At 45.6% G+C, this 25,233-nt stretch overlaps 1 protein-coding gene across 1 annotated transcript in view; it reads right to left on the minus strand.

Moving 5' to 3' along the window:
• MYO5B (myosin VB) overlaps positions 1–25,233 on the minus strand; it is a 122,954-nt gene that overhangs the window by 80,307 nt on the left and 17,414 nt on the right. The window contains exons 6-11 of the mRNA XM_010583079.1: positions 15,193–15,349; positions 12,094–12,237; positions 11,246–11,327; positions 7,002–7,109; positions 4,688–4,797; positions 2,844–3,109 (exon numbers count right to left, since the gene is read on the minus strand). Of these exons, the coding sequence (XP_010581381.1) occupies positions 2,844–3,109; positions 4,688–4,797; positions 7,002–7,109; positions 11,246–11,327; positions 12,094–12,237; positions 15,193–15,349 (867 nt within the window). The remainder of the gene's footprint in view (positions 1–2,843; positions 3,110–4,687; positions 4,798–7,001; positions 7,110–11,245; positions 11,328–12,093; positions 12,238–15,192; positions 15,350–25,233) is intronic.

Genomic DNA, 25,233 nt, shown 5'->3' on the forward strand with positions numbered 1-25,233 from the left:
TGGTTGCACAGCCATCGCACCGAGCAGATCGGTGCCTTCAGCTCTTGCAACTGAAGGGATGCGACTTCCCCAGGACTGCTTGAAAATACCAACTCCTGCAGGTTCATGATCAGAGCAACAGGGCAAGAAAAGATTTAATTAAAACAGAGATGGAGAGGCACGTTGAGCTAGGTGGAAAAAACACAAGAGCGGGGGTATAAGGGGAAAAGATATCGGAGTGGAAACTCTTTTTCCACTTCAGAGACACCAGATGTGATTTATGAACCCTCTCAGTGAATGCCAGACGGGGGCAGAGCAGCTGTAGAACACCAGCTCCAAGGGAGATTTCATGAAGTCGCTAATTAAGGGGACCCTGCCAGCACAATTTGCTAATTGACAGAGCAGTTTAGTCGCCAGCTCCACGTATGCCCTCGCCAGGAGGTCCTACCCGCACAAAGTGCCTGCATTAAGATGACATCCTAATGCAAAAAGCAAACCAATGGCCACTCAGTTTCTATTCATTTTAGTGCACTATATCTTGGTGCAAAAGATAAGCATATCCACCGCTCCAACCCATCACTGTGGCACCCGGAAAAGCACATCCCAGCTTGGGGACAGCTCTCATGAGCAGATGTTGGGGGCTAAATTCTGCATTTTGGCTTTTCTCCTGTTCCCTATTCTGCTGTGTGACTGATATCTCCTAAATCCACTGCAGCACCAGGGTTTATACTGAAATATTTAAAGTTCATAAGTAAGTCCAGCATACAGCTGGCCACCTGGGTGTTCACACTTCCCTTCACATGGCAAACAGAGGAAAAACAAGCCATCCCCGCCAAGTCCAGGAATGCCACATGAATCCACTCTTCAGAGGGATTGCAGTATTGCTACTATAGTAAATGACGCACTTGCAATAAATACATAAAGGCTTTTAATGCTGCACCCTCTCACCCCGGTGTCAGCAGAGAATTAAGGATGTGGAGTCGAGCATTAAAGAATTAGGACACAAACCCCACAGCCTCTGCACCCTTGGTTTGGACCCTGTCCCTAGAAATCCCACCCATGGGGACAGTCCTCCCCCAGGAGCACCAGGACAGAGATGCTCTCAGCATGTCAGGGACATGTGGTGAAGGCTGCTTGCAGGCTCCCTGCCTTTCTAGCTTAACTCCTCTCCTAGAGGAAAAGGAAAAACAACAGACATTTTGGGGAAAAAAATTTCCAATATTTGGCAGAACGCATTAAAACTCCCAAATAACCTGAGTTTGGGGAACCAAACCACTTTCAAGGACTGCAGAGAGTTAGGTTGTCAGCACCCCAGGTCCCTGCCTTGTTAATTACTCAGCATTTAGACAGCACCACCCACTTCTGAAAGGGATTTATGGTCTCTTTAGGAGACCAGACTCACACACAAGCATTATGGCCTGGAGCATGGACATCCTTCACCTGTAAACCCACCTCTTTCGACAGGACCTGCAGGTCCCCATGGAAAAAAAAAATCCTTCTGTACCCCGCGGTGACACCAGTGCTGTAAAAGCATCTGCTGGCCCACGTGCTGGACATGATGCACAGGAGACCTGCAGCTGAGGGACGTATTTCTTCCACACTAACAGGTTTTCAAGCCCAACTTAATCTTTCACAAGTGTTATCCTCAAGACTCCTTTTTTTCAGATTTCTGAAAGACCGTGTCTGATTTTCTAATTCAGACATCCAATTTCCTGCATTGACCCACTATCATCCATGCAGCTCCATCTCAAAACTTTATCATATCCCAGCCCACAGAAATCTCTATTTTTAGGGAGAATGAGGGGAAACAACTGATGTTTTAAGATCCTCCACGTCCTGTGCTATCTACCTAAGACAGACACTTGCAAACCTCTGACACCACCCTCACCACCTCAGGTCATCCCATTGAAATCCCAAACCACAGAGGACTGTATTCTTATCATACTTGACACAAGTGTTCCTGCAAACCTTCTGTATGCCAGCAGTTGCTGAGAGAGATGAGCAGGTAGTAGGCTACGCCGATGCTCCGGCACTTTCTGGCACACTTTCTGCTGCCATGGCTGTCCAGCAGGTGTTAAAATCAATATCCCAAACACCAGCAGCTGTAGAAACTCCATGGGAGGTTTTATACACAAGATCCAGTTCCAGTAACTGTGTAGGTATTATAGCCATAAAAGCTTTCTGCAGCTGACCCAGAACTGCTTTGGCAGGATTTCATTCTGAACTTCAGGTTTACCTAGATCTAACAGACCTTACGAGGAGTCTGCCATTACATGAGATTTTGGGACTGAGCAAGAACAGCGACTGCACAGGGACCAGCTCCTGGAGCGGCTACAACTCTTAGCCTGAAGTTGCAGGCTGCGAGCCTTGCCCTCAGTTATAGCAGAACTTTTTGCACCTTAGACCACTGCTGCAGCTTCCCAAAGTCCTCCGAAAGTTCTCACTGCACAAGGGCCCTGCAGCAGCAGTTTCACAGCTGAAGAACCAAAGTAGTTTCTTTACAGCCCACAGCAACACCAGGCAGAGCCAAGCGCAGTCTTTAGCCTCCACATTGGCACCTTTACCCCAGCTCATCTTTAAGCTTGATGCTTTAAATAGCACAGGGGACAGAAATCTCAAACAGGAACAGCATGGGAGGTAAATCCCCAAAACCAGCACTCAAACACATCTGTACACACCGTTTCGGGGTTGCATAATTTAGAGGAAAATCAAAACTGCAAACCACACATGACTGCAGTTTCATGGATCCCCTTCTATTATTCCCATCACCTGCCACAAGTCAAGGTCAAGCACGCATTATCAGAAGGGCGAGACAAATCAGAAAAGACTACTTAAACAGCCTTAAAAGCAGAAAGCGTGCCTACCCATAGATATCGAGCACACCGATGAAGGAGTGCTGCTTGACGGTGGTGTGCAGGGCCTTGTTGATATGCTGCACGATCCAGTTGAAGAGCCGGGCATAGATGTGCTTGGCCAGGGCATTCCTGGCATTCACCACTTGCTGCACAGACATGCTCTTCACGTAGGTCTCGGACGTGGTGACGAGCTTGCGATGGCAAAGCCAGTGCTGCATCTGGCTGTGCTCCACTCCCAGCAAGCCGCAGAAGTTGTTCAAGTGCTCGTCCTCACTCTGGGGGTAACGAGAAGCAAAGTTAGCAAGTTGGTGACACTCCAAAATGGGAGTTTTAACACCGAGTTCCCAGATCAGTGCAAGAAATTAACAGCATTTCGTAACTATCTAGGGAAATACCGTGTTTCTCTGTGGTTGATAGGAAACAGAAAAGCAATGAGCACTCATCCATTTGCACTAGTCTTCATGGACATGGATGAAACTGCTCACGTGGAGCTCTGAACAGTGGTACACCCTTGCTCTGCTCTGGCTAGCCTTAAGGTCTCGACGTTCATAAACAGCGCATTTCCATAGTGACTGCTAATGGGAAAGAGCATTCTCCACTTTACTCCTCCTTGAGCTGCAACTACACGCTCCTTCAGAGCAACCTTGCTTAAGCCTTAAGTTAAAGCTTAGGGCATGCCATTACACCATGCCTTTTACAAACTAACTCCATTTTGAATAATAAACTTGCAAAATGTGCATTACCAGAAGGGCTTGTGTTTTGCATAATCAATAAAATGAAATGTGAACTTCATTTTCTCTAGTGCATTGTATTTTTACCCCCTCAGACTAAGACAAGGCAGTTCTGAGTCTCTATTATGCTAAGATAGCAGGCACTGCCTTCTGGACAATGAGAAATCAATTTCCCTTTCCTCAGTGTGATAATACACATCGAAAGGAAGTAAATTGTTTCCAGTTATATACATGCAGGTACGGATGCTGGACAGGTTTGGGGACAGAGAGAAAAATGCATTTTAAAGGACATCTAGGATGCTTTATTGCTATGATACCTTTTTGACCATGGTTTCAAAGTCATAACAGAATTGATGTAATACCATGCAATTACATCTGAAGGTAATTAAACAAATGAACTCCATTACAGAACTCAACACTGTCGGAGCACACCACTTTCACATATTCATGTTGCCAAATATCAAGCAAATTACCCCCAGCACCTAACTAATTGCACACCACATTATCTCAAAGGTACCACTAAAAGTGTCTGCAGAACCCATTTTAATACTTTGATTAGGAACAAACGACCCAGTCTGGGATGCAATGATAATTGACAGGACAGTATTTTGCATATAATCCCTTTTTTCCCTCCCTAAACAAACACAGAAAAACGACCACTAAGGCATCTTTAGTCTTACTTATTCTTGCTAATTAACTGTGCAGTGCTCCTTTGGATACTGGATGGCCACATTACAAGCAGCAGCCTCATGGCTTTGCCTGTAGCAAAGCAGTTGTAGAGCATCACACCTTCTGCTGGTGGGAGTCACAGTTCCCCCAATATTCTGTGCACCAAGTCTTTTAAGAAAGCAGAAGAGTTAAAGATGGGTCGGGACTTAAGGTCGTAAGAGACCTTGGAATCACCTAGCTTACAGGCTGGCTAAAGAGGAGAAATAATGCAGTCTTCCAGGAAAAACAAAGCAACCAGAAAATCATGATGTGTTTTTGAAAAAAGCAAAGAAAACCAGGAGGAAAAGGGCTTTCTACCAAAGAATACTGCTGCGAAGCTCAACACATCCGGCATGGCCCAATTTATGAGCATACAAAGCTCCCCCACGTGCCCCACTCTTGCTAGTGACTTACCGATACGCTACAGGCATCACCATCTCTTTCCGCTTGGATTTCCAAGTTCCCTAGGTGCAGAATGGCAGCAATTATCCTAAAAATGGTTGTCTGATGAGACTCCTTCACTCCTATGGGAACAATTGATATTTGATTGTCTCAACAGAAAACAAACTGCAATTTTCATTTTATTTGAAAAAGTTCGTGGCGCTTGATTTCCTTCCCAGGCTGTTGGTTTTCAGAGTTATCACACCTCTCACAATAAACTCATCATAAACTCTCAGAAAAGTCATCACTCAAAAATGACAGTGGATACTGCAAGAGGAGCTTCTTATGTTATTTCTTTACCCCTAATGGTTTTATCAAAGCAATTCTATCACAGATGGGTTTAATAGTATTGTGCACGCGCACGAAACCAATGATGCTACTCCATAACGATCAAACGGGATCAAAGCTATAAGGGCTCTGAGGCTTTTATAGAACAAGGAGTCGCTTCTCTGAGATAGTAGTCAAACAGTGAGATCTTGCTGACAACTGAAGCACAGAAATTACAACTTATTGCCGGTATCCCACAAACAGAAGAGAAAATTAAAGGTGTGCACATGATGCACAACGCCTCCAGACTGGTACTACAGCTGGATACAGCAAGTCACCAGGGAGGTGATGTGGAGCTCTGTCTTATGGTCCTCAGTGTCTCAACAGGAGCTACGCATTTTGGGTCTTCACTGGGGGTGTAAGATGTTATTGCTTTATATATTTTTCTGGCAGGCTTTTGCAGGCATTCCCAGCAGGAGCTTTGCTCAGCGGCAGCTTGCACACAGCTTTCTTGCCGTATCTTGCATTTTCACGTCCCAACTGGGCTTCTGTGTCCCTTTTGTGTTCAGTGCTGGTGTCCTAATTATCCACCCAAGGTCTCAGCCATCACCTGCTGGTTTTTGAATTATCAAGAGCTTCCCTTTCTCTCTCTCGGGACTTTTCTGTTATCAGCACAGTGAGAAATGTTTCAAGGTTACTAAAAGGAGCAATGCTCTGCTGTTACTTGGCACTCTTAATTGGAGTTAAGCCTGGCTAGCGTGGGGATTTGCAGATAAATCTGACTTCTCCTTGTTACACATAAAAAGGTAAGACTAGAAACTGTAGCAGCAATTTCACCAGGCCCTAAACAGAAGCAGACAGAGCTGGGAAACGCTGAAGGAAAATGAGGAAATGCAGGGCCAGAGGAACCATGTGAAGAGCAGGAAAACATCATCAAATTGGCAGCAGGGGAAGATGCTTGCACAGTGCTCCGCAGGGACCAGCAAGGAGACAGCGGGTCTGCTTGGGGAGGCAGAGAAGGGGACCAAAGAGAGACTACACGTTACAAGGGGATGGGGAGACAGTTCCCTGGGGATTACAGTCCTGTGGGCAAGTTTGGAGCAACCAGTGGAATAATTTTTTGTTTGTTTTTTAAGTAGTTAACAGTTAGAAGTCACAGCAGCCAGACAAGAGGAGGGTAAAGAAAGACCCCGCTGTCACCCTGAAGAAAAAGAGACCGAGCCCACCTAAAACACAAAGAGGACAAATCTGGGGGAAACACTTGCAGTCATAACACTTGAAATGAATCCCCATGCTCACTGCCGGCACAGCACAGTGGCTGCGATACAGCTGCTGGGGGGGATTTCACAGCTGGCTGTGAACATCATGAGCTCCTCTCCCAACAAATGAAATGCACTGGAGAGGCACCGACACTTAACGGAATTTTAAAACTTGATTTCAGATAAATATTAATAAACTGGGAAAGTTTTCACCTGCAAAAATTGTTTTTCCTTTCAAACAGTCACTGCTGCAGGCACACTACAGCACTGCTCAACAGCATGAACGGGTGGTTATTGCAGCAGTAGATTTTGCAGCTGGCCATGCAAACGTGGACTCTGCACAGCAGGGATGTACTCAGCTCATTATTCCCAGGAATCAGCTACTTGGTACAATACCGTGATGGTCCGAGAAGTGACATCACCCTCAACGTAAATACAGCTTGAACTGCAAAGTAATAGCAGTTTTCCTGCTTGTAAATAGGGTAAAAAATAGCAAGTCAAAGCTGCAGCACACCTTTGACTCCAGAATGGTTTATTTAGGTTTTGCTTAAATTCAGTGTCCTCCTCTATTTCACTGCTGCTTTGCAGATAGCTGTGAGAGACACTGCTGCAGCTCATACTAAAGAACAAGGTAAAGCCAACTAGGTCAATAGGAACATGGATTTATACCTCTTAGTGTTACAGGAGGGTCATATAATTCAGGCTGAAAACGTTTGCAAGAGACTTCTGCTGGGAAGGCTCCAAGCAGAGCAAGCCCTTACCAAGCAGGGTGAAGGCATGCCTGGTTTTCTCAAAGTCATCAGCATCATCTACGCCATTGATAGACGTGTCACCTCCCTGAGAAGTGTAGAAAAAGTCTTCGGCACATGCTAGGAGAGAAAAAAAACAGAAGAAATGCATCAGCAAGCAGCAACTTTCCAGAGCATGCACTAGGATGGTCCCTGTCCCCCACCCTGCCCATCCCCCAAAAGCACCCCTCTCCTTTCAACCATAGTTTACTTAGAAATGAAGTATAACCCCGATAACTATGACTGTAACTATTTCTTGCAGGGATTAAACCCCTTCCCCATGCAAAGCAAGTTCAACCAGGGCAGAGCTGTGTTATATTTGGGATTCAAATAACTGCTCTATTGCACAGGTGCATATTACTTCAAATACTGAGGTTACTACTTTCAATTTTTTCTATCCTGTTTTATATACCTGTGACCAATTCAGACATTTTAACACCCTTCCCACATAACGCCTTAAATCCACGGAGCAAAGGGAATGGAGAAATGCTCATGGTGCCAGCATTACACCATTTAAGCATCTGTGCTTTAGCAAAGTTATTTCAGGACAACGCAAAGTTAAATCCTATGGAGACCAAGAGGCATTTCAAATGCAGACACAACAAGAAGAGATCGCAGGACTTACATCCACTTTAAAAAGCTTCACATGCAATTGCCCCTCCTTAAAACAATGGGTTATTTGAGGTCAAAACCATTAAGGTATGTGCCCAAGGCTGCCAGGCTGAGTCCTGGCAGAGCCGGAGCAGACTTTGCCCCAGGGAGGGCTGGGGGAGCCCAGGAGGTGGACAGCCTCCCCATCCCACCCAGAATCAGTTCTCAGCACCAGCTTCAGCTCATTTCAAACCAGGCAGGAGTGACTTGCCAAGAAAAGCTCAGAAAGATCATTAACGCTCACACACATATTACCCAAGTATCATGAAAATAATGAGAAATACAGCCTACTGTGCGTTCCACGTCAGCCTGCTGGTAACCTTTAAAATCATGCAATCTGTACTTTCTTTGACTCACTTTGCCATCAGAAGGTCCTCATCCCTTCCCAGCCCTCCCACAGGCTTTTGCATTAGCTGTACTTTCAGGACAACCTTCTTACAGGAAAAACATCTAATTCTTTTTGGCATACAAAGCCCTGGGACCTAGAAGTTTCAGTAACCCTGCTCGTTGCTGGAGCATTGGCAACAAGGGGCACAAAATGCTGATTGGGGTCAGAGAGCCAGTGTCCACCCTGGTCGCCCCAGCACAACAGGAGCTCACCCAGCTCGTGATGGAGCACATCACATTAACAACTTGATGTCGCTGCATGTCACCCTGCAAAATGCATCCAGGGCTGGCAGTAGTTGATGGGACCAGGACATCAGCCTCCAATTTTAACCATCCACACTGGGATCTGTTTCTGCCTCAAGTCATCTCTGGTATAACTGACTCCAATACTTACATTTCAGTATGCGTGCAATGATTTTAATAACCACAGAAACCCTTTGATTCACTGTAAACAAATAAAACATATTCCTGCTTTGCACCATTGCCCAGGCATCAAGTTAAGACACCACACTTCGAAAGGCACTGCGTTGCACACAAACTCCTGCATTTTAAGTCAAATATTTACTTTCTAGTTTAAAATCAAGCCTTCAGGATCGCCCCAGCTGAAGAGCCAACACTTACTGGTTTGCCCTGCTGGGCTCAACTAAGTTTAGAGACTCTTTGTTTTCCAGCATTCTGCAATATAAAAGAGAGTTAACAATTCTTTGCATGTGCAAGACCCAAAGAAGAAACAACAGCTCCTACTTTTGATATGGAAAAATATACATTCTACTCTGTCTAATAAAAGGTGGATTTTCACATCAAGATACCCCTTGTTTTGTATAAGCCTTGGGAAGATAAGGTTGACAGGTAGGTTAAGATACATCTCACGTGAGTAAATAAATTTGGGGTTTCTCTAGTTATCTTGAAATACAGGCTAGTAAATCTGATGCAAAGTTGGTATTGAAAAAGAACCCTCAAAAGAAAGAAAAATAAGTGAATGGCACACGTCTGCACTCGAAGAAAATTGCCCAGCACTGGTAATTCAACAGGTCAGGGCAGAGCCTGGTTCACCCCAACAAAAGCAGCTCACGGCACCCACGTCCCCATCCCCAGAAGCCATCCCATCCCTGCCAAGCACATGAGCAGCGCTGCATCTGCCAGGTACAAAAACATTTCAGGGAGATATTTTTAAGCTGTTGCAAGGTGACAGTGCAGGAAACACCAAAGACACACACCTTGAACTTTAGAAAGAATCATTTCTTTTTCCGTTGTTGCATTTTACCCAAATGCACAAGCAGCAGGCTGTATGGATACCTGCGCATGCTGTGATACATCAAATGCACAAACACCACGGAAGAGCGCAGCTGGAGACTGACACACACTGACAACATCAAATTTTGATTAGAAATGACCCAAGAAGGCTTCCCTGTGGGCTAACAGCCCTGGCACCCACCACCTCCTATGCCGCCAGCTGTTGCCATTAAGCAGTGTCCCTTGAGACACTGAAGTTGAGAGCCACAGTGACAACAGAATAAAGATGTCCTGGGTGATGCACCAGGAGAGCCCGGAACTCTCAGCCTTCACTATTACCAGTCACCACAAATACAGACGATGCTTTTAGAGAGCTGTGTTGAACAAGACTAATAACTTCCTCTGATCCACATGTTCCCAAGAAGGGAAAGGTGGTTTCACAGCTGCAGCTCTCCAATATCAACTTGTCTCCCACACTGGCTTGAAATAATTTATTTCTGAATGTTAAGATGCCAGTGGACAACCGCATTACTCAGGGTATCTTTGCAAAAATGAAGCATGTAACCCCACTGCAGAAACTCTTGTAAGTGCTCAGAGATGTGCTCTGACGTCATGCAAACATGCAACAGGACCAAACACAGGCTCTTTGACAGTAGCTGGGAAGTCACCTTCAGAGGAACATCATTTTGGGACCCTTAGAAACCGAAAGGAGTCCCAGGTCCATCACAAGCCTTGACCTACAGAGCCAGGTTTCACACTATGGCTGGTGCACAGTGAATCATGCAAAGCCTTCACCTCCCACCCAGATGTACTGGGACCAACATTATGGTTACACCTAGACGGTCTCAAAAGTTATCTTATGCCTTAGCAAACTCGCTGATGGGGTTGTGTGGTTTGGTGTCACTGGGCAGAGTATGGACTACAGTTGCGTAATGCACCGAGGCTTACTGGTGACAACAGGACAAGAACAGGAGTGCTTCCATTTCAGCACCAGCACTCGGTAAGTGTGACCAATGTGCTGACAGTGATGTAAAAAGTCATTAAAACAAGTCCAGAATTACCCAGAAACTGAAAGCCTCTCTCTCCATCTACCACTTCTCTGTAGCCACGATGGAAATCTCTGTGCAACTCTGCAGCAGCAAAATGTTCTGCGTTGGGATCACAACCTGCCTTGCTCCCCATTTTAAATACTTAAAAGCATGTTTTAAGCCTCACTTCTCTTTTTAAGCAACAGCAAATATTCAAGATGAAAAATTAATTACACCACATCTCTGCACCCCCTGCTGCAAGTGAAAAGTGTCTTATTCAGGTGTCTTACAAAGGTTTTGCTGCAAATCCTGGGAAAAAAAGAACAAGTTCGGCTATATCCCAGGAGTTAACCATTGAAAAAATATAATGGATTCAAAGGAAACAACTGCTCCTGCCAAGACCCTGGCCAGATCAAGCCATACTCACACTTCACTTAAAAAGACAGATCTTTATGCAAGTTTCGTACAATGTTAACACACCATCTCCCTGCATCAGCTGGCATCTACCACAGCACGTGGTTCACTGTGGTTCTGCAGGGAATTTCTACAACATACACAGGCTTCCACCACGGCTAACCTCTAGCAACAGCTCCTACCCACCAGCAGTGCTTGCAGGAGCCTAACAGCACTGACCGGCGCATCACAAACTTCACGCACTTCATTCAGCAAGCTGCTGCCCAGCGGAGGCAACAAGGGCTGGCGTCTCATCCAAGGTGCCACATCCCTGGAGATGGCATGAGGAAACCTGTGCACCGCTGGGGAGAAGCAGCCCTGCAAGCTCATCTCCCTTTACCTCCTCCCACTGAACAGGCACACATAACCTCACCAATGACCTGCATTTCTAACCCCACCATGTTTTCCTGTTGCCATCACACCTATGCAACAGCTACCAGTGCACAGGGAGGTAGAAGTACTTACTTAGTCCAAGGTCTTTGAATTCTGGAAGACTCGCTGAGGCACAAAGCTGATAGAAGATGTGGTAGTTGCGCTCGTCCTCTGCCTACAGGGAAAACGCCAAGTTACCGGAGACACAAAGAGGTTACAGGAGTGCTCCCACCCTCAGCCCAGCGCTCGCTGAGCCCAGGGCCACCCTGACCCCATCCCCTGCTTCCCACCACCAGGACTCTCTCAGTGTCACCAAGAAGACAGGGACCTTTTGCCACCTGGGAAAAAGGAGGTGTCAAGCCTTGTCCTGACCAATATACATTGCCCATCCTGCAAAGGAAACAGCACAAACCAAGAAAGCTTGTCCCGAGCCCTGCAGAAGAAACCCATAGGATGTGCTGTGGCAGAGCCATCAGCCTCCTCAGCCCTTCTCCTGCCTCTCCTCCATCTTCAAAACTGAAGACTGTTGCCTGAGATTTATTCTTCCTGGCTTTTAATAAGGTTCAGCAAAAATCTCAGCAGTTGCCCAGAGAAAGGCTTTCCATCCCTGCCTAGCAGCCAGGCCAGAAGTAGTGGTCCCTCCTCATGGCTCCAGCCTTGGACAGATGGAGGGAACAACCAGAGGCCAACTAACAAGCCTCCCAGGTACATATTCCTCCAGAATGAGTTTCATTAGGTTGGTATCATCGAGAACAACTGCAAAATACTGAGCCTGAAGGACATGTCTAGAAGCAGTGTCCTCTAGAAAAGCTACTTTTAAAGCTATTTTTTTAATCCATAGAAAAGGCCCAGACTGTTAAATTCCCAGAGTACAGCATCCAAAAGCAAAAAAAAAAAAAAAAAAAAAAAAAAAAAAGAAGGAAAAAAGCACAACTCCTCACCTGGAATACAACTCGTGATTTTTCCAACAGATATGTCCTCATGTTGGCACCAATGATGTGGTATCTTTTATCAAAGCCGATCTGAATGTATTTCCCAAAGCGACTGCTGTTGTCATTCCTTGTTGTTCTAGCATTTCCAATTGCCTGCATAAAACAAAATTAAGCATTAATTTTTCATTTATTTTTAAAATTTTTTTTAAGCATTTAAATTTGTAATCAGTGTTACATAAACAGTCATGGGAGGATTTGAAGGAAACCCCTTCGCAAATACAGAAGGCAGAGCAACAATGTGACTTTGGGGAGGACTCTTCACTGAAAACGTGGTGTCTCCGGAATTTTTATGGAAGAAAAACGCACATGAACAGCAATGAGTATTTGTACAGTGATTAGATCATCTACATCCCAACAGCCACAGCACTCCTGTTTTGCCTTACAGGATGCCTCCGCCTTTGTTCACAAGTCAACATTGGCAGCTTTCCTGGAGTGGACATGGGCAATGAAGCCCTGTGAGAGGGAGGGAACCAGCTGCAACCTGTCTCCAGATGTTTGGGCTTTGGTCCATAGTTTTAGTGACATGGCCAGAGCCCCTCTGTGCCTCTCCAGCACCCACTTGTCACCTCCCGGGCAAGTAACGCTGCCACACACAGTGGCAGAAGGGAAAGGAGGGAATCCAGCCCATGTGCAACAATCAGGGGTGCAGCACTGAAAAGATGAGAATCCATTGAGCAGCCAAAGGAGCAACTCATGGTGATGCAAGAGGACCAGAGAAAGACAATATTCCACTTCATGGCTACACCAGCTTTATTTTCTACCACCATTCCCCAGTCCTGAGATCACGAGCCTCAAGCAAGCACAGGAGAAGTGATGGAAGGGAATGGACACGTACAGGAAAGAGCTCTCAGGCACCTCTCAAAGGCTGGCTGCCTTTCCCAGGCTCTCCTTGCAGACTGCCTCTACCTACAGCACAGCTCTTGGGGAACATGCCAAGCATGCACGCTTAGCAAAAATCACAGTATTACCTGTAGCATCACATCGACATCATCCAAAACTTTTAATCATGGGACCTGATGCCTCCAGTTGCATGTAGTGGACTCCCCAGGGAATTACTCTGTGCAGTACAGTGCTGCCTACACCAAAGAGGCTGTTGCACATGCAAAGCTGCTCCTTGCTGCCTGCCCCCTCGGCTGCTCCACCTCTCCATCAAGGGTTGAGGGGTCCCAGGCACAATGGCCTCAGCATCACACCCAGAGCAAGCCCTGCCTGCTCCCTGCCCTATCCCTCCACCACCAACCCAACTCCTCTGCTAGCTAATGCACCTCCTTCCCCCAAAGCCCATTTATTTACCCCTTTATCACAGCTCCCCCTTCCCCATCACTTACGGTGCTCCCAGAACCCCCACAGCCCCCACTTCCCACCTCCAACCCTCCAGCACACATCCCAGACCATACATAAAAGCAGCAGGGCAGAGGAAGAGCGCACACACTTCATTTCTGCCCAGAGCCCAATGCCCATTTCCCAGGGAAATAAGGAGTACAAACTGCTACAACAAACACTACTACTAGATATTTTGCATGCCAAATTGAACATCCAGAATACCATCATCATCTTATCTCATGTGCTTTGATTCCTTGTCTATAAAGCGGAGATACCTGCCCCATCTCTCAGCAGGGACATACATACATCCCACGCCATCAAACGGAGCACACCTCAGCGCTAAGGACTATTTCACAACACACACATCCCTCTACTCCATCTTCACACTTTAACTTTGGGTTTTTTGCAAACCAGGCAATTCTCTTTTATGGTTTTTTGCATGGGCAACGTTCTCATTAATTTCCAGTAAAGACAGACAGGTTCCCCAGCCCCAGCACTTAGAAATTACATCCAGAACTGAACACAGGCAAGAAAATTAGAGCAATAAAATTATGGGGTCATATAGGAGAACAGTGTGCACTATGAATTTTTCCTTGGATGCTTTTAAGTGTTCCCAGGTATTGCAGCTACATTTCACAGAGGCACAGGAGATGGGTAAGGAAAGAAGTAAAACAGCATGAAGCCCACACTGCGGCAGATCATTGAGTGTCCTCTGCCAGCCATACACCTGCGTGTTTTTTCTTGCTACTCGTCTGCACCATCACTTGTTTTACCATTCCAGCTTGCACTCCACATCAGGCAGCATGATGCTAGACCACGCGTGCTGTCTCTCAGGCTGGTTTTCACCCTGGATCAGCCACCACCTCCATGTCTATTAGACAATTTGGCTACGATGCGCTGCAGTAGGAAGCATCCCTGCAGGTTAAGCCAAGCCTAAGGATAAGCACAGAACAACGCTGGGCTCAACTACAGCTGCCCTGCTAGCTCCTGCCTTTAAGAGAAAGTCACACACGTCCAAAGTGCTTAACTGACTTTGGAAAAGCCCAAATCTTGTCTTCATGCTGACTTGGATATTTTACAAATTAAGACATTCTGACTCCAAAATGTGTTTGGAAAATGGGATTTAGGCACAGAGACATTTATTTTCACCATCTGGCCACAATGCACCAAAACTAAGCTGCTTTTTCCCTTTCTTTTATATTTATAAAAGGAAATTTTTTCCTTCAGATCAGGGATTTCCCTATGATGGGACTTGTTATTCCCCATATGATTGATAGCAACAGAAAAATAACAAAAATAAAACTGCATTGAAATACCTCAAACAGATTAAGTAATCCCTTTCTATTTCATGCCTATACAATTAAAGAAGATTAGGAGGTACCGTGTAGTGGCAAAAGGAGGAGGAAGATGAAGATGATAAAACACTAAAGGTGCCAGCAGCACCGCTCGGGCTCTCTGCTCGAGAGCCCTGGTCAAAGCCCAGCTCCTGGAGCTGTGTTGGGGATGCACAGGCTCAGCTTCAAGACCATTAAATACAGGAGCAATTGGGGTGGGCTAAATGGAGGCTGTCAGTGTATTTCTGCATTTTCAGCCCAGCTCACTGCTGATGTGAGGCTGCAAATCAGGTCTGGCTCACAAGCCCCTATGGCTCTCACTGTTTTCATGACTTCCGGAGAGACACAGTGATCACTGCAAGCAGGACAAAGGAAATCATGCAGCTTTTACCTCCATAATTGGGCTCGATGCAAGGACTTTGGCTTCAATGTTGGTGTCGCTGGCAGAACCACCAACGGTTGCAAAGAAGCGCATGGCATATTTGGCAGAGACAGTCTTTCCAGCACCTGACTCACCACTCACGATGATGGACTGGTTCTTCTCATCCCTGTTGCGGCAGAGAATAAAAGCTTTTGTAAGATAATCCATTTTCTTGTTAACAATTTGTTCACATCCCGCAACCATCTTCCATCTTCACATGCCTCTGTCTCCCTCGCCTTGTTACCACCTACATTATGGATGCTGGACTTATTCCGGACTCTACCAAATAATACACAATTGTGATACATCTCAGCTAAAACATAAAGGACACTCTGAACATCTCCAGAACATCTCTAAGGACTTGCAGAGACAGCGGGAGATGAACACCTGCATGAAGCACTGCTGCTTGCTCGAGCCCGTAAGCCCAGCATTGGGAAGCCCATTCCTTACACACCGCAATAACAAACCTCTGCTGTGTGACATTTGTCTGGAGAACTATTAGCAGGCATTGGCTAAATATCAGCTTCTAATACTATATATTTAACACTTCCCTCCAATGCCTTCACTCAAGCATTTGAGATTTTGCTCCACAAAACATGGGCAATTAGTTATGAAACTTGCTCGAGTAGCCCATTGTTGAGCTATTAAAACATAGATACCCACCTGGAAAGGTTTCTCTACACTCAAAATATGTTAAAAATATTGAAGTGTGAAATCAAGCACCCTAAAATTAGGAAACAGCAGAAGTAATTTGGTTCTCTATGCAATTATATGAATATCACTATTTTCACACATATCCCAACATGTGGTTAAATCTTTGACAACAATAATACAAAGCACATCTCTGACATCAGACTCGCATCATCTATTCATCCCCAAATCCTGCCAAATTGTAATCACTGCTACAAAGTGCAGAGGTACTTCTGGGACCAAGTGGTAAGAAAAAAAGGATAAAGAGTTTAAAAGCAATTCCTGGTAGACATCACTAAGCAAAGTTTGTTCAGCTCCTGAAAATTTGCAAACCAAAATAGTTTTTAAGAAGGACTTGCTCATTAATAGATGGATCAGGCAGCCTTACCTTTTCCAAGCACACACCAGATTTCCTTACAAAAGGATACAGGTGTACCAGCACCAGGATAACAGAATTCAAGCAAATACACACCAGACCTTTTTATCTGCACGTACGAAAATGCTTTACAGGAGTGGGAAGCATCATCCTGTCACCGAGGGGCTGAGGCAAACCTTTCTCCAGCCATGATGGGAGCAGCCACTGATGCCCCGTGCCCAGGCTGGTGCTGAGTCGCAGGAGTAGCTCTAATACCATCAGAACTAGCACAGACCACCAGATACCTACAGACCACAGGACTTATCATGGAGAAGTTGAGGGTGCATCGCCTTATGTAGCTTTTGAGTCTTGCATGGAGCACAGGAGTCATCCAAATGCCTTTTTCTACTTGCAAAATTAATCATTCACATAAAAAAAACTTGCACAAGTCATCACAGCTAAATTAAAATACCCAGTCCTTCCCACCACAGGTGCACAACATGGTACCCACTAGATACGTCCCAATAATTAATCCCTTTAATGTGCTTGAGCTGCAAGGCAGAGAAAGGGCCAAGGCAGTAAGAGAAGCTCATTTTCAGGAGAACTATATCCCTCCAGGCAAAGATCTGCCAGCACCGGGAGCAAGTGCCTCTGCTGCAGTGGGATCTGCTCCCCAGGGCATCGCTGGCACGTCGCAAACCCAGCAACTCTGCAGTTTGGCCACAGACTTTGGGAAGGAGTGAGTTTTCACTGCAGGATTTAATATAAGCTCCCAAAATATCAGAGCTATTGGGGTAAGCTGTAAGTATGTAATTGAGTGTGTTTTTAAATAAGATCAAATTAAACCTCCCAGACTCTGCCCAGCTTTCATGAATCACAGCTGAGTGCAGGCACACAAAATCCTATATATGAGTGCAACAATAAATTTACACCTTGCAGTTCTCTTGACATCAGGAAACACCATAAAAATGCATTTCAATTTAAGATACTCAGTTCAAGTTTATACCAGCGAGAGATGAGAACAGAAGCTAAATGATCGCCATATACCAGTCTTAGACTTCCAACAAAAATACATACATGCTGCAACACCACACCATTACTTTCCTCCACTGTCAGGCACGTACATCTTAATTCCTTCTAGGCTCAAGATAATTGGTTTGGAAAAAAACCTCAGTCAAGTCAAACATGTACTATTTTGGTGCAAACCACAACTTTCAAATACTTCTAGCAGGAGAGGACTGCTGAGCTAATTTCCAGCCGTGTTGATATTTTTCAGGGATCGATTCATAAAGTACTTCTTAATCCATCCCTGGCTAGCTCTACGGCTCTCCTGGGCATCCACCAACAGGAAGGCAAGAGGAACCTCCAACCGCTCCAGCTATCAGGCAGTTAATGCAGAAATACTGGCCGTGAACAGAGCACAACCTCACCCAGGCAGCCAACAACCCAGAGCCGGTGTTCCCAGTGACTCATCCCAGGTGGGGACAGCCTGAACATCTCACTTGCTAAGTCACGGCTGCGTGCCCTCTGCACACGTTGGCAAAGCTATCCTTGACTCTCCCACAGGCAGCCAGCTGGCAGGATCCGGGCACTGGGCTGCCAACGCGTCGGTCTCACACCTTTAGACTTCCACGGGTGTGTGATGAAGCTCTTTTTGTAGCACAAGCCATCAGACACATGAACCCAATGGAGAAAAAACAGTACCAGCTCCAAAGTGAGGAAGGAAGACTAAGCACCAAAACCAGAAGTATGCTGGATAAATCCACAGCAGCAGTTCCCAGGACAGGCGACGGTGGTAATTTATCATGGTTTATCTCTGGCAAAAGTAGATAAGAAGTTTCACATCTGCTTTGATCATCTCCATGGACAGCCACTTGCTGAGCTCCAACAGTGAACTTCCCACGATGGCCATCAGTAGGACGCAACACATAAAACTCCTGTCGGCTACAAGGGAAGGAGCAGACAGAGAGGCTTTGGCACGGCCTGCAAGCATGGATGAACAGACTATCCTTCATCGGAGGTGAGGGAAAAGCAGAAGAAAGAGGCGACAACCGAGATCTCTGCCAGCAAGTACTGGCCCTGCAAAAAGAACTCTGCAAATGCAAAGGTGGCTTGGCCTAGAGCTACACTTGCCTAAAAGTTACTTGAGAATTATTGCTTCTTACCCTTCTCAGCATGACAGGTACTGCCCAAGTGGCAAGTTTCAGGAAACATTTCCCCCCACTTTTTTCTTTAGGCCAGAAGATGAAAGCTACACCAGCCTGGGAGAGATGCTTCAGTTGAAGGAAGCCAATAAGTTCAAAAAAGACAATGCATGCATTACTTTGCATCCAGTCAGCACTGCTACATGGTAATATTTTGTAACCTGTTTGGTTTTTTGGTTTTTTTGTTTTGCTTTGTTTTCCTAAGATTCATAATTAAGACCTCTCATTACCAATTTTGACCTCTTTCCTAACTTCTCCATATCAGCTATTGGGTTGTGCCTGGCTGGAGGAGGCAGAGACGAACCCACCAGGGAGCCCATCCAAGGGGCTCTCTAGACCCACAGTCTCTGCAGGCTTCAGGTCCCATCACAAACTGCCTTTTATGTGGCATCCTGAGTTGTTTATTCCTCTCTCTGGCTTGTCTCTTTTCAAAAGTACCATCGTTCTCCAAAAGACACTAAACCTAGCGATAAAAACCACAGCCAACAGCATTTACTGATATTGCAGCCGCTCTGCCAGGTCACATTTTTCCAGAGTTTCTCAAGAATTTGTCCTAATGGCTGATGTGCTGCTACACAAAATGGGCCGAGTGGGTTCTCCACGGCAGAAGAAAACTTCTGGAGTTGTATTATACTAATAAAATAAAAAGAAAGCTGCTGGCTTCCAAGCAAGACAGCAAGGCCACTCAAGCTCCTGCATTTGCAATAATGTGTCTCTTCTGTTGTTTTTTTGGTGGAATATGCATGTTCAGACATTTGTTTTCCAACTTCAGGAATAAAGACTACAGAAACTTTCACTTCTTCAATGTACAAGTTTACCAGCCGCTGGTGCCAGCAGGGAAAGATAGATGAACGCCATGGAGCAGCTGGTAGCAAAGAGGCTGCTCAGTGAGCAGAAATGGTTAAAACCAGGCAGGACTCATTTGTATTCAGCATAAAATAAAAAAATACTGAAACGTTTGGCCATTGTGCAGGCGCGGTATGCAACATGGCTGCTTGAAATACAGTCAGTTTTGGCAGCATCAGCACAGAGGAAAATTACTATGGAAATAAAGCCTGGATAAAATGAAATGTTATGGGTGAATACCAGCTCTGATGCAGCATGGCAATGCTGTCACATCTCCTCTCGGGGCTTATGTGGCTCCTATGCACCTCGCAGCTGCCACCACAGCTTGTTATGCTGCTATGATGTACATCAGTGCTCTTCTCCCCGTGGCAAACAGCTCACGTGATGCACACATGCCAGCGCACAACATGTTCACGCTCGTCCAGCAATGCAGGGCATGCAATGGGGAGTAGGCTTCAACGATGGCTGAAGATGCTGTTCCTACCACATGCCACTGCTACAGCTCAAACCTAGGTATGAAGCACTCAAAGAGGCAACTCCCCAACCTTCAGCCCCATGGGTTTGCAGGACATTTGTTTCTTCACTTAGAGCAGCTTTCCAAGATGACCCACAGCCTGGAAAACTAACACCGTGATCTCAGCTACAGCCTCCATCCATCAGGGACGCCTACAAAACCATCAAGGCACAGAAGTCCAACCAGAACAAAGTCCGGGATTATTTCTTCAAGAGCATCTCCAAAGTTAAGGGCTGGAAGTGTTGGTGGCATCTGATAAAAGTGTATGGACTGCCGCCTGTCTGTGCAATCTGAACGTTTTGCTTCACTATTTCAGCGCACCCTCTTCAAGCAGTAATACCTGTTCATAATCTGCTATGCAGGTGAGTAACACCTCTCTTTTTTTGCAGACATTTGTTACGTTATGAGCAATACCCGTCAAGACTCTCACCCTTGGCCACACACACAGCAAGAGATGGGTGAGGCACCCAGCCCAGCAAAACAAATAAGGTAGTCACTGAAGTTTTCACAATATGTGAAAAATATCACAGAATCATAGAATACTTTGGGTTGGAAGGGACCTCTAAAGGTCATCTAGTCCAACCCCCTGCCATGAGCAGGGACATCTTCCACCAGATCAGGTTGCTCAGAGCCCCGTCCAACCTGACCTGGAATGTTCCCAGGGATGGGGCATCTACCACCTCTCTGGGAAACCTCTTCCAGTGTCTCACCACCCTCATCGTAAAACATTTCTTCTTTATATCTAGTCTGAAAGTCTAGTAGGTATCAGTTTGGTTTTTTTTCTTTATAAAGGCAAATCTAAAGGTGCTGCCTGAGGCAAAAAAAAAAAAAAAAAGTCAGTTGTCTACAAAGAGAAAGGGCACTTCAAACAGATATCTGCACTGATTAGGACTAGCTGCTAATCACTAGCCTTTGCATCGAGGCAACAGATTTCCCTGCTTGTTTAAGCAGTCAGTCCTACACCTACAGCAATGCAGAGAACACCGCTACCCTCAGAAGTGCATCCAAACAGCCTGGGAAAGGCATGTAGAAACGTCCAAACTTCAAGCCTGCCCATCTGGACAGAGCTCTCCAACTGTACTAAAAGTTGCACCCATTTTTGTTGCATCGATCAGAACAATCAGAGGTGAGACACTGCTCAGTGTTTCCGTATGCAGTTCTCAGCCTGGGAATATCATTAGTCATTGTAATATATGATTTCCTATCAATTTATCTGGTTAAATCAGGGATGAACATGCCTGGAAACTCTTCACTGCAGGAAAGGGGATAGTCAAGCCATGGCAATAATGAAGGGGTTGATCCCAAGGACACTGATGGTTCCCACCACCCCTCTGTCTGTCAAGAAGAGACAGGGGACATCTCAGTGCACATGTATACAGCCAAGATCCTTAGCCTTCACCAACACTGCTTGAAAGGAGGGGTTCTTCAGACCTAAATCACAGTCAGAATTTTTCCAAAGTCAGCTTTCTTTAAAAGCAGTAATGTAAAGCCATGAGAAGGGACCTAGAACTTATAGGACTTGTTTTCATAGTCATTTCTTCAGAAAACCATCAGTAGCACCAGCAGCTTAAGCAAACTACTGCACAACTTCATCCTCATCTCCGCAGTGAGAGCAAAACCAGTTGCACTAAAACCGCAGCTCCTCTGAGAGAGGAAAATATCTGAAGCAAACGAAGGCAGAGCCAGACCCTGTGAATAATTATCAGGGGTCACGCCAGCTCTAATCCTAGATCTGACACTAATTCTCAGCGTTGTGGAACAAGTCAATGAGTCTCTCCACCATGGAAATCATATTTAACCTACTTCTTTCAGGATGCTTGGAGGATTAGTGTTCATAAAGCAATCTGAAGATTAAAAATGCTTTAAGTACTGTAGTTTGAATTTAGCCTGACCACAAAGAGAACACCCATAAAGCCCTGATGCACTACAGCCTCTAATACGCTTCTGTACTGACAGTGCTGTGCAGGCTAAAAATGAGCATAGCTATTGCATTGTGTTGTTAGCAATATATAAAAATGCAATGATTTGATTACCACTGAATTGCATCCCCTCAAGTGCTAATGACAGCGATGAAAAAAACCTGAGACTTGTCTAATTCTGCCTTCAAATGAATAAACAGAAGTTGCACACTGTGAAGATAAAAATCAGAGTGTTGCAGCGTTGTAACGTGGAGAAGAGCTGCCTCTGAAATGGCCTCCGAAGCCAGGAATCGTTCCCATTTCAGTGGGATAACTGGAACTTGGAGCAGCATCGCTGCTGAGAGAAGCAGTAGCTTGTTTTACTCATTGGCTTTAATTTGGGTTTTTAGAATACCACGCCTGGTGTCGCCAAAGCCAATACGAAAACACAACTTTGGGGTAGTTGGACTTCTCCCTCAAAGAAACTCAAGGAGAGATTATTTAGTGTCCAGTCAAACAAGAGTGTTTAAAGGCATGCTTTCTGTTTGCATTATCAAATGTCTGCTGCAAATGCATGTTTTATGCTGCAGCTGTTGAAGCCAGCAGCAACATAAGGATGGCTTTTCAAGTGTTATATATTCATCTGGATCCTTTTTACACTGTATCTTTCATAAATAGCATAGATTACCCTATACAACTTCTTCCCCCCCCCGGTAGATAATTCTTTTTATAGGGTGGCTTATACTGATGGCAGAGGAGAATGAATTTTTTCACCAACAACCTACACCCACATGGGCCACACCACAGCTCCAAAATACACGTTGGCCAGAACCATCCCAGAGCTTACCCATCCTGGTACCATTGCAACTGTAAAGATAACATTGCACCTTAATGCAACGAACTAGAGAAAGAAAACACCAATATCCCACTTCAGCAAGCCCAAATTCTGGTGCAACATCACTCAGCTGTTGCAGGTGTCTCTGGGGGATGTTAGATTATGCACAGCACATCCAGGGTCTTACTCAAGAAGATGCATCAAGGATGATGTACCCACCAGGTCCATCCTGCGCAGCTTCAGAGACGATTTGCTCACACACACCTGGGTTTTAGCAAGAAGCCAGAGAGAAAAATATGGGCTTGAATCTCTGTCTGTCAAGAAGAGACAGGGGACATCTCAGTGCACATGTATACATCCAAGATCCTTAGCCTTCACCAACACTGCTTGAAAGGAGGGGTTCTTCAGACCTAAATCACAGTCAGAATTTTTCCAAAGTCAGCTTTCTTTTGTTTGGCCCTGTCCAAAGTCAGTTTGGCCCTGAATGGAAGAGGATGAGCGTGCAGCACGATGCTCAAAGAACAGGTAAGGTGCAAATTAACCTTATCTTCTGCGGCGGTCACCAGCCGCACAAAGCGTTACCTTCCCTCTGTACAACACTATTTAACACGCATATCAATCTGACGTTTCTAACGCTGAGATCAAATACCACTGTGCAAATTAAGATGTCTTTGCAGAGGTCAGAGCTCTTTTATGCGGTGCTGAGTTGAGTTACTCCTCCTGTGAGAGCAGTGGGAGTCCCACTGGTCCCAGCTCATTAAGGTACTTTCTCTCCGGACTGCTTTGTGCAGCCGGCTGGAAATGCCCCTTCAATAGCAAAGAAAATTCTGCATACTCAAAGTTTCTGCAAAATGCTGAGCTGTCTCCAGTCTTTCCACCAATTCCTGAGGGCAAGCAGGAAGGACGACCTTCTCCCAGGATTTATGCTTTGCATACCCCATTGGGGAAGAACACAGCTCCTCAGCCACACTAAAACGAGGTCAGCAATTCTTTTGTATGCCATTTCTAACGAGAGCGAAACACGCACCCGGCCAATTTTATCAGCTCTCTGGCACCCTGATGCTCTTTTCTGCGCTGGGATCGCACCACAGAGCATCCCTGGCTCCGACCCAAGCCACCCGCAAGGAGCTGGCCCCTGTGGAGCACTGCAGCCCTGCAGATGGAGAAGGCTTTGTACCGTGTCCTCCCAAAAAGCATCACATAAGGGCAAGAATCATGCCAGTTTTCTTCTCCCCAAGCTTGTGAAATGCTACCCCCAGCAGTTCAGCTCTGTGGGCACCAGGAGGACAAGTCAGTTGTTCTTCCACCCCATGGAAAACACCCAGTCCCAGAAAGAAGGTCCTTCCTACAGACTTCATCACCTCAACCACCATCAGCCACTGATGCTTGTAAAACTCCTACACTACAATCTAATTAATTACAGTTGATATACATTAGGAAAACCCCAGAAAGAGATTTTCAGAAATCAGTGGGACCGTTGACTTTTGGGCACACACTGCAAGTTTTCCATCCTCAGGTCTCCAGAACTTCACTGATGATGTGGGACAGCAAGCAGTGGCTGGGAGATGGGCAAGGGCAATCGCAAGTCTTTGTGTTCTGATGTAATTACGATGCTCGTAAACACCATTTTCAATGTTTAATGATATGTGGTGTCACAGCTTTCACACCTTAGAGCTCAAACAGTTCTCCTGCATCACAGCAGTAACAACTTGTCTGAAGTAGCCTATTATGACTCCTTCCAAGTCAATGATATTTCACACGCTCAATCATTACTCTTAGTCAGGCACTGATCTTTCTGTACCTTAAGCTCTCCCATGCCAGTGCTGTCCCATTATGAGTATTTATGATTTTTCTATAAGGGCTGTCTCGTTTATGATTAAAGCTGTGAGCAAATAGCATCATTCTCAGCCCAAATTGCCCAAAAGAAACAAAAAACGAAACTTAAAAAAGAAAAAAAAAAGCATCATTTCGTTGACCACTTATCCTCAGAGCATCTCTGTCCTCTGCCACAGCAGGGCAAGTAAGACTGGAGGGCCTCTCCTCTCCTCCAGTCCTTGGGAAACATTACCTGGAGTCTCTCCCTTTTTTTTTTTTTTTTTTTACATCACCTCTGGAAAAGTTACATCTAGCTGCTTTTGCAAACCCTGAGGTCTAACACCACCATTGGCATGCTTACTGGATAGCTCTTCCAAAACCTTCTCCCCTCCTCCCTATCCCACTTTTAACTCTAAACAGAAGAGATCCCCTTCAGTTTCTCCCCTTCCCAAATTCAAGGATGTTGAGTGGGTTTTTTTCTTCTGACCCTTTTTTTAGACCAGAGCTTTAGTTTTTGAGATGGCACCTGCTGCAAAAGCCCTGCTGAGCTGCAGCACAGATCAGCCCCACAGCTCGCTGCAAACCCCCGACCCAGCCTCATTCACCAGGAGACCTAAACCCTTCCCTGCCTTTAATATAACACAGCCTTCAGCCTTATTTGTTGTGCCAGTCTAATTCCTCTTGCATCTCTGTCAGGGGTTAATCTCTCTTTTAACTCCTACCTGCTCTCTCATTGTATGGTTTTAAATCCTCTTGTAAAGCTTGAAATTTGAAGTGCTATCAAAGGACGTCCCCCACTGCGCCCATACCCCTCCCTGCTTCTATTAGACTATGGGTAAGGTCAATGCTGCAAT

The sequence above is a fragment of the Haliaeetus leucocephalus genome, unplaced genomic scaffold (genome assembly GCF_000737465.1).
Source record: "Haliaeetus leucocephalus isolate CR32 unplaced genomic scaffold, Haliaeetus_leucocephalus-4.0 Scaffold866, whole genome shotgun sequence".
Taxonomy (NCBI): domain Eukaryota; kingdom Metazoa; phylum Chordata; class Aves; order Accipitriformes; family Accipitridae; genus Haliaeetus; species Haliaeetus leucocephalus.